Source organism: Papaver somniferum, chromosome 8, assembly GCF_003573695.1.
Source record: "Papaver somniferum cultivar HN1 chromosome 8, ASM357369v1, whole genome shotgun sequence".
Taxonomy (NCBI): domain Eukaryota; kingdom Viridiplantae; phylum Streptophyta; class Magnoliopsida; order Ranunculales; family Papaveraceae; genus Papaver; species Papaver somniferum.
Window position 1 is genome coordinate 8,398,455 of NC_039365.1, and position 10,718 is coordinate 8,409,172.

The 10,718-nt window shown below is 35.0% G+C and overlaps 1 protein-coding gene across 1 annotated transcript; it reads right to left on the minus strand.

Annotated features, from left to right (window-relative positions):
- Nucleotides 1-323: 323 nt before the first annotated feature.
- Nucleotides 324-2,247, minus strand: LOC113301403. The gene is made up of 3 exons (XM_026550186.1): nucleotides 1,935-2,247; nucleotides 1,604-1,695; nucleotides 324-1,345 (listed from the first exon to the last, which is right to left on the minus strand). The coding sequence occupies exons 1-3, from the start codon at nucleotides 2,214-2,216 to the stop codon at nucleotides 496-498; spliced, it is 1,224 nt and encodes a 407-aa protein (XP_026405971.1). The 5' UTR covers nucleotides 2,217-2,247; the 3' UTR covers nucleotides 324-495.
- Nucleotides 2,248-10,718: the final 8,471 nt, after the last annotated feature.

The window sequence follows — 10,718 nt, forward strand, 5'->3', positions numbered from 1 at the left end:
GTTCAGCTAATTGCTTTACGAGTCAAGATTTTAAAGTGCATTTATTTAACTTTAAGATCTAACGAAATTGGCAAGTCAAGTTTGGTGAAATTCAAGCTCCACTACTGAGTCAGAAACTAACGAGCCAGACAGATACAAATGAAAAATGAGTCATACCAATATTTTCAGTATCAGAGACAGAGCCAAAAACAAAGATAAAACAAATAAATTAATTAAATAATTCATTTGTTTCCCTTTCACATCAATAGAGTAGACTACACCATTGATCACAACAAACATTTGTGGTCCTAGATCATTCTCGATACCGAACAACCGAAAAGTCCAAAACACCCTTTACAAAATACGTTAATTATTTCCCCAGTCCCATCCATCCATGAGGAGACACGACAAGCTCTATCTATCCTATGACTCCACCACCACTACCTGAAGTACTAATTTACTATATCTCCCTGGACATCATCAAAAAAGTTTGAATCCCAAAAACTAAAAATCCAATCAGAACAGTGAATTGAGTGATCGAGCTTTGATGGGTTTTCGGTTTTTTGTCTTGCCATTAACACCATTACAATCTTCATCGGTGTTATAATCATCATCAAACTCGTCATCAACGAACATGATACAACCATTATCCTCTGTGACTTTCACTGGACTTATTCCATGAGTAGTAATTAGGGCTTCATCAATAATAACTTGCTTTTCTTCATCTAAATTTTCTTCTGAATCTGGTTGTTTCTTAACTTCATCTGATGGTCTGCCTCTTTTACTCTTGCCCCATAACGGACCAAACCCGGGATAATAATAAAACTCCGATGATTTTCCCCCAGATAATTTCCCCTTGTTTGATGGTCTGCCTCTTTTGCTCTTACTTCTTTTAACCCGATTAGTAGTAGTATCAACAGTACTGGTCCTCGATTCCTTTGGTGGTCTAACTATTCCTTTATTGGCCAATTTTCTTTGACGATAGTGATGATCTGAATAACGTTCCATTTGAATCATATGATGTTCACACAATGGATTCCCTGTTTGTGCTTTGGATCGACAATGCCAGCGTTTCCCATCGTAATCGGGATCGGAATCACTTTCTAGTTTCTTCTTCTTTTTCTTCTCTGATTTTAACCCTAACTTCCCTTCATTGTCTACTTCAGTTTCTTCAATGTCTTCTTCGGATTCAATATGATTTTCTTCGTAATCTCTTTTCCTCTTCTTATCATCATCATCCTTGATCACTGGTTTTAGCCCTGGTGTCCCATTATTCTCCGTTGCATTTTGTTCCTCTTTCAATTCTTCTTCTTCATCAGTTTCTTCATGATCATCTTCTTCGGATCCACTATCATCTTCTTCAGTACTGCCCAACCAAAAATGGAAACACGAAAAACCCTAATCAACCCAATTCCTTACTTCCTCCGAAAAATCTCAAACTTCTATATCAGTTCAAATCATTCTAAATCTCCCGATAACAAACAGAAATTTGGGTTTCTTAAACTTTTCCTTTTACTAAGGGATAGATAATTTGGTGTTCAAATGATAACCCTACATTCTTCCTTCATGAACTCAAAATAATCGTAATTGAAAATTTGAAATCAGTAAGAAGTAGATGACATACCTTATTCGATATTCTTCTGTATCAACTGATTCATCTGGAATTTTATCCTCATCATGATAATCTTTTTCTTCTTTATCTTCGTTCTTTATAACCTGCAGCTCCATTATCATTACACATATGAGCTCCAATACGATAATCAAAAAAAGAAAGCAGATAAATATCATAACTTACTACTTCACTTAGCCAATCCAACTAATTCCATGTTTGTTACAAACCCTAACGAACCCAAACGGTTGAAACCCTAAAACCCCATGAATGAAAATCAATTCCTTCCTTTTCTGCGAATAACAAAGATCTATTGTGAGAAAATGAAAACAAGTAATAAACTAACCTTAGAAATCTCTTCATCTTTGCGGTAATAGAGAAGCTCGTCATCTGCAGTCACATCCCATACTGACATATTTAGCTCACAAACACCAACATGATGTTTCTGTAAAATGTTCACAGGGTCCGCCTCCTTCTCCTTTAAACCAGTTGTTGAAGTTGAAACAGTACTAGTAGCAGCAGCAGCAGGACATGAAGAAGGGATAGAAGAAACAGATGAAGAAAGATTATTCGAAGAAGGATTAGGTGCTGAGATTTTTTTCTGAGAGATGAGTTTACGGATCCTCATCGTGTTTCACAAACCTACTCGATATCTTGATTTTCACTTTCAGGGTTAACTTGTGATTTCATTTTCTTTCTTCTTCTTTTTGCATATATATTCGAGGAACCTTTATTAAATTACAATAATCTCCTTAGTTTTTGAATTAGTTACATACCAACATGGTTCACTTTCAAAGGGAAAGTGGTGAACTGGTGACTGAAGTAACACGTTAAGCAAACTTTGTCCGAAAGTACTGAAAATCAAAAAAAAAAAAAAAAAAAAAAAAAAAAAAAAAGTATAATAACAAAATGAGGAGGGTGTTTTGGTAATTCGAGTGTGGTAAGTTCTGCAGTGTTATATGGAGAAGCGGAAATATCTGGATAAGGATATCTTGGCCGTTGATCTGTTGATTAATGTGATGTGATGTTAATTGATGAATGAGCTGTACCCACTGTAAGATTTGTTTATTGGATCTTAGTTGAACCTTTTAGGGCCGCTGAACTCTGTACTGTACAGTCGTAGGTACTTAATGTCAGTGCAATATCATGATGTCACCTATTTGTAGTCATTGACCTTATTTGCAAGACTTTGTTTGACCGTTAAAAGACATTAGAAATGGAAACTTTATCTTAGCTGCTGAAAGTCTGATTAGGAACAGATGTATGAAGAAGGAAAGTACTTGCACATAAGTTCATTTCTTTTTGCCTCATTGCTTAGATGAGAGAAGCATGCTTGGCTAGACACTCTGCTAGGCATATCAGGTGTCACGTGATGGCTTCGTTACCTGGTATGATAACAGGGTTCATGCAGGGATTAAAAATATGATAGGAAAGTACGGTGTAATTTTGTGCTTAATTTTTTTGGCAAACGTGGAAGCAGAGTTTCAGTTTTTCAAGTTAAGCAACCACTTTGACTACCTTACTGTAAAGGTCTACAAGGAAGTCGCCCCTCACCTTCTTCGTGGAAAGGGATCAGTGGCGGAACAGAAAATGCCTCTTCCACCTGGCTTGACCAAAATTTTATCCCTGGCTTAAGCTAATTATTACCATAAGTTAGCTGGCCCAATATGAATTTGGCAATAATAAAAACTGGTTTTAAAGTTTTGGGGGTGGTTTCAGCACCAAAACTGTTATTTTTTTATTTTTTTTTTTTAATTTTTTGTTGTTGTTATATATAACATTCCTACTAAAGAAAATGGCTAGGGATGTTATACAAGTTGTTCCCAAAAAATTGAAGCAACTTTATTTAGTAGGAATGTTCTAAATATCAAGAACAAATATTTTTGCCAACTTGAGAAAGTTGCTTCAATTTTTTGGAAGCAACTTGTATAAGATTGCATCCACTTCTGCAAGTAATTTGTGATAGTTGCGTCCGCTTCTTAAAACAACTTGTATTAGTTGTTTCCACTTTTCAGAATGTAGAGGTATTTTTAAAAGGTAGAGGTATATTTTAAAGGGCGAATTTTGAAGAGTATTTAAATAATATTCCATTATTTTTATTGTTTATTTAGGTAGTAAATTTAAGCCCAATTATTCTCAAGCCCAAATAGACTTATTGTCAAGCCATTTAAGTCCAGTTTATGCGAAAAGAAGAAAGAATTTTTCTTTTGCTTCTCTTAGTTTGAGCAGGAGAAGAGGGGAAATAAGAAAACCTCCGGTAAGGAGACAAGATTTCATTTAAGGAGCATATGATTTTATACTTTTTTTAATTCTAGGTTACAATCTTTATGGAACTTTGTAGAGAGTGAATAGGATTCATATAATTGGAGGAACTATTTACATTGTGTATGTGCTTCAATTGTAATTTCATTCTTGAACGAAATGTGTAAAAGCATTGTTCGGTTGAACCCATCAAGCGTTGGTATGTCAAGTTTGGTTGTCATACTTTAGTATCAAAACTCAATTAGAGTCGCTTAACTAAATGTACTAAAGTCCAACTTCGTTTAGGTTAGACTAGAAAGTCTAGGAATGTTGAGACATATAAGTATTACTCTGAAGACCTGAAGATTGTGAAGACATATCGACTACAACGAAGACATCATCCTTCCACTTGAGGTATTGTGATACTAACTTGACTTGTTTCCATTTCTATCGTTGCTTTCAAGTCGTTTTAACATAACATGCGAGGTTATATTTAATACTCTAGTATTAGACTTGGTCATTTTAGTATGATCAAAGTGTCAAGGATGAATATTTGATTATGAAGTACAACATTTATCTTTTGAACTTCGTAAATGTGACATCGACATAATGTATGTAACTCGTTAATTGATCGTGTATTGGATATAGGTGTGATTTCATCCTAGGAAACTATGTTTGATTACATATGTTTAGAGGAAGTACATGTATGAAACTTGTTTCGTAATCGAAAGGAAATCAATTGGCGTTTTGGTATGGTTTTCATCGAAGATCTATTGGATGATCAATTCGAACCTAAGTAATAATTTTGGTAGAACCGATCTTGACTTATGTTGAGAGCTTGGTAGAAACGATTTTTACCTAGTTTGGGATATGCGGTAAAACCGATCTTGACTTATGTTGAGAACCTTGCTAGAACCGATCCTTACCTATTTTGGGATACATGGTAGAACCGATCCTAGCTATTGTTGGAGGTCCCAAAATCAAAACTGATCCTTCATATTCATATATTACTTTACGGTTTCGTATGAGTTTGGAATAAGGTTTGATAATTAGGAAAGTTCTGGATATCGACATAATTTGGACATGAATATAATTCTTATCTTTATTGTACAAAGATATTCCTTAATACTCAAGGTGATCCCAATCCGAAATATTGAGAATCTTTTAATTAAGAATTTTCGATTATATGCTTTTGATTTTCTAGCAAATCAAAACATATCTCTTGGAAAGTTATATTAGTTATGTGCTATAAATTAATATTAGATATTTTCTAATGAGAGATTTTGGAATTATGGGTTGGATATTAGTTGGAAATAGGAAAACCAAAATTAGGTACTTATTGCATATCTTGAGAATATATATTCGGTTTTGGAATATCTTTATTATCCAAACAACCTTGGTCTATAAATAGTTGAGTTCGCATTTCTAGCAAACTATCCTAAGAGTCGGGAAAACTTCATTCGTGTTTTTCGGTGAACCGTCTAACCGGAAAGGAAGCTACCCTAATTAGGTGAAATTTCTTACGACCCCCGTTTAAAGACTTCCGTGGCATCAAGAAGCTCTACGAGTACCGTTGGTGGGAAAACAGATAATTGCGTTGTTATTTTAGTTTTCGGTTATTGATTTGATTGACTAACGGTTGTTGAAACTTTGATTGCACCTAGTTTGATTATTCTTGAGAGCATGTTTATTAATGTTAGTGATCAAAACTATAATTCTTGATTTCTAGTCTACTTATAGATGTCTCGGACTAGGACATAGATTGTGTAGTTGAGCATTAGACTTCACGACGTTCATCATTTGAAGACGAAGAACTACTAAGGAGAGCTTATGGAACTTCATCAACAAAAGGTATGTGGAGACTAAAACTCATCTATCACTTGGAAAGTATATTTCTACTCTATCTCCTGTATTGAGACATAAGTCGTAGTGCTATATAGTTTTCTACTATGCACATTTGATATTTCGAGTTGAGTTTAACTCGCTTATATATTTCTCAAAATATGTGTTGGTAAGCTTTCGCTTCGACCAAGTTCATCTTATATTCTTGACGAAAATCAAAAGATGATCATGTGAAAATTGCCGAGTAACATTTTACATGGTCTATGTGATACAATGTCATTTGGTGTAGACTTGGAATGTTTCGTTATGATTATATCAATAATTTGAAAATTGCTTTGATGCTAATAGTGTGTGAAAACGGCTATTGCCATCCTCTAAGAAAGTTTCAATGATTGAAATAAGAGTTTAGAAAACTTAACTATTATTGGATTGTGACATGTTGTGTACTCTTGCACATATGTAATCCATGTTCGGGAACCATAATATGCGTACTCGTACGCGTACTGGCGTAAGGTTCATGACCGAGAATTTCTACTGGGATTGGAAGTACGTGTACCCGTTTGTGTACTGGAGAAACCCAATCTTGGTCCGGGTATTTCAAGTATACGTACCCGTTTGCATACAATTGAAGGTTAAAGTTCTAAAATCGGTTGAGTACATGAACTAATACATATATATAATAAGGAATGCAATCTTTGCAAACCGTGGCTATAATGTTCATGAATTGATTCGAGTGAATCAAACAGATTTTGCTTCAATTGTGTTCTTGTATACTTCTATGAGAATATAGCAATTGAACAACTCTTTAACTAGTTTCATTTGAGTCATTTGAACTAGTTATGGTTACGCTGGACAAGGTTGATATGAGAGTGTTCATATGGCTAACCTCGGTTAACTATTGTTGAGCCAACATGTTGTACACGTTTAAGTACGGTTACATAAACCTAAATGAAGGTACATTTTATTTGTGTGTAACAAGCTAAGTTCGATCTAACGGTTGAAATATATTATCTTGGGACTAATCAGGTTTTCATCTAACGGTGAATATTGAATACTTTGTTACCAAGGTAACTTAGATTGCAAACCCTGATTTGAAAACTGTATAAAGAAGAACTCTAGCAACAGGGAAACCTAAATCCCATACTTCTGTATGATACTAGTTGCATAAGCTAGTGTCGATTCTCATTTAACCTTAGGTTTTTCACGAAAACCTATAGGTTAACGACTTGAAGACTTCATTGGGATTGTGAAGCCAGACCCAACTATTTTATCTGTAGTTACGTGTTCGATCTTGCTTGATTCTATCGTTTGAGTACTATCTTCTCTAAGATTTGCTCGAGATTTATTTCTCCGATAGGAAAGATAAAAAGTAGTCACAAACATCTTCGTCTCATCGTTTGTGATTCCAAAATATCTAGTTTCGCTTCCATACGATTTAGATTATTGTGAGGTGATTGATAATACTTGGCTTTTCTTCGGGAATATAAGTCAGGTTTATCAATTGGTTCTTGTTCACCTTGATTTATCAAAAGACGGAAAAAAAACTCATAGGTATTTCTGTGGGAGACAAATTTATCTATTAAAATAGACTTTTTTGTATGAGACAGATTTGTTTATCAAGTCTTCGACTTTGGGTCATAGCAACTCTTGGTTGTGGGTGAGATCAGCTAAGGGAATCAAGTGCGTAGTATCCTGCTGGGATCAGTGACGTAAGTAGCGCAACTATACCTTGAATCAGTGTGAGATTTATTAGGGTTCAACTACAGTCCAGTCCGAAGTTCATTGGTAGTTGGCTAGTGTCTGTAGCGGCTTAATACAATGTGGTGTTCAAAGCTGGACTAGGTCCCAGGGTTTCTTCTGCGTTTGCAGTATTCCTCGTTAATAAAATTCCGGTGTCTGTGTTATTTCTTTTCCGAATTATATTTTGTTATATAATTGAAATATCACAGGTTGTACGTTGAATCGATCAATTGGTAAATCCAACCTTTGGTTGTTGATTGAAATTGATAGATCCTCGAACATTGGTCTTTGGTACCATTAAATTACTTCTCTTATATTCAATCGGGCTCGCAAATTTCTATTTGCTGATTGCAGATTGAATTGAGAGATAGAGATATAAACTCTTGGATATACTTTTCTCTAGATTGAGTCTGACTGTCTAGTTGATTTACTTGAAAGTATATTGGAGTAAGTCCTCTCAGATTGCCAAACGAATTGTTGAGTGTGGTTGTTATACCCCCGCTTTTTCAGTTGGTACCAGAGCAGGCAAACACTCTAAGACCTTATAAGTCTATGTTTGTAGCAATCTGTCAATGGATGAGGTTATCTCTAATCACGCATCACCAGTTCAGGAACTTACCAACTTGGTCAAAATTCTTGGTTCTCCTCAGAAGTCTGTCTCTTCTTCTCCATCATTTAAATCTACATTTAACTGGAAAGCATGCCTTGATGAACAGTTAGATGATATTTCTGATGAAAGTGATTTAGTCGAAGAGGAAGTCTCACAATACATCATACTTTTTGATCATCTCCTAAAGAAAAAGAAGTCAACATCCTGTTTGGCTTAATTTATGACTCTTCTTTGTATTGAAAACAGAAAAATGAGAAAACTCTTTAAGGGGTATGATTTTGGTTATAGTTTGTTACAAGCTACCCTTAAAGATCGTGACGAAGATATATGTTCAAAGAATTCTGAATATGATGAACTTCGTCGAAATCTCTTTGTGTTGAAAGAAAGACTTGCAGAATCTGAAGCAAGGTATTACTCTCAACAAAAATGTTTGAATGACAAAAAAAAAGTTTTTCTCACCCGAGAAAAACAGTTGGAGATGGATTTTAGTGTTTCTCTTGAGAAGGTCAAATCTTTGGAAGAGAATTTGAAAAGATTCAATTCTAGCTCTGTAAAATTGTCTTCTATGCTTGGAACATGTAAAGAACATCGTAATACACGTGGTCTGGGCTCTAGAGGTATATACGCTCCAAGTACTGGTAAGATCGATTTTGTTCATGCCAATAATCTTCCTCAAACTAAATTTTTCACTAATATTAAAAGTGAAAAACACTTCTCAGCAGTAGATGTCTCTAGAAACCAAGAATGTCATCCTTCTAGGACTAATCAGTTGAGAACGGTTAAAAACATTCTTGTACACTGATATTATTGTGGAAAGAAAGGTCACATTGAAAGAAGATGACATCTTCGTTTATGGAATGAAAAAATTCATAACATTCTTGTCTGGATGTCAAAAGAAGTACTTAAACCCGCTTCTCAGTGGTCAGTTAGAAACTCATCTAACAATCAAGAAAAGTGTTGTGATGGCCAATTCCTGGTTATGTACATAAAATTCCTTCTGCTTACAATTGTAAGAATAATAACGTTATATAGATGACTGATAACTCTGAAATACCTGTTAAGAGAAAAAGGTGTCGAAGAAAGAAAAACTCTTCAAAATTATCTTTTTCTCTCAAGGATGATCTTGCTCCTAAAATAAGTGTTCCTGACTATATTCACATCAACAATCGTGTTTCGGAACTTAGGACCAATATCAACGGTCTCAAGCGCAAGATCAAGAAGGCGAGAAAGGCAGCTGTTTCAGGTAACTCGTGTTCTTCTCCTAATAGTTATTTTGAAGATGTATATAAGGGTCCTGATTTATGTCAAGGGAGTAAAAAGGAATGTATCAATACCTCGGATGAACTTCATGTGTATCCTCTTATGTGTATCCTCTTTGAGACAAATGAGGAGATACACATAAATCTCAAGAAGATGCTACCTTCTTGACAAATGGTCTGAGTTGTACTGTGTGTTTTATTGTTGATATTCCTCCTCGAGCCTTGCTTCGGACATTTTTTTTGTTGTTCTTCAGATGCCTTCTTAAAAATCATCCGTTTGTTCATACTATTTGATAGTTGATGTTCAACCTTGTGAACCTTTGTTTCTTGTCATATCTTTAGAACTTGTTTCTAAATGTTTGCTCCTTTAGTTTCGTGGATTTTGATCCCTAGGTCATAACCATAAACTTTGTGCACCCAACCCGTTACCAAATGATTACAAATAACCCTAGGGTTCTATTGTGAAAGGTTATAAATATACATCAAAGTCTTCTTTGATATATATTGGTTCGGTAACGTCAAGTTTTCTCTTGGATTGGTGTGCACAATGGAAGGATGCAAAACGGAAGACAAATATGATGATGCCAATGCTTTTGAACTTCACGAAGAACCCGTCTCCATAATATGCTATAAAGCAATTGATCATGAAAAAGATCTTCCAATCCAGATGCCCATTCAATGCGTCACACTTGCGTGCTCATCACCAAGTTCATCTTATATTCTTGACGAAAGTTAAAAGATGATCATGTGAAAATTTCCGAGTAACATCTTACATGGTCTGTGTGATACAATCATTTGGTGTTGACTTGGAATGTTTCGTTATGATTATTTCAATAACTTGAAAATTGCTTTGATGCTAATAGTGTGTGAAAATGGCTATTGTCATCCTCTAAGAAAGTTTCAATAATTGAAATAAGAGTTTAGAACACTTAACCATCATTGGATTGTAACATGTTGTGTACTCTTGCACATATGTAATCCATGTCCGGGAACCATAGTATGCGTACCCGTATGCTTACCTGTTGGTTTGAGAAATCCGTGAACCTAAGTATGCATACCCGTACTGGCGTAAGGTTCATGACCGAGAAATTATGCTGGGATTGGAAGTACGCATACCCGTTTGCGTACTGGAAAAACCCAATCTTGGTTCAGGTATTTCAAGTATGCGTAACCGTTTGCATACTTGAAGGTTAAAGTTCTAAAATCGGTTGTGTACATGAACTAATACATTTATATAATAAGGAATGCAATCTTTGCAAATCGTGGCTATAATGTTCATGAATTGATTTGAGTGAATCAAACCGATTTTTCTTCAATTGTGTTCTTGTATACTTCTATGAGAATATAACAATTGAATAACTCTTTAACTAGCTGGTTTCATTTGAGTCATTTGAACTAGTTATGGTTAAGATGAACAAGGTTGATATGAGAGTGGTCA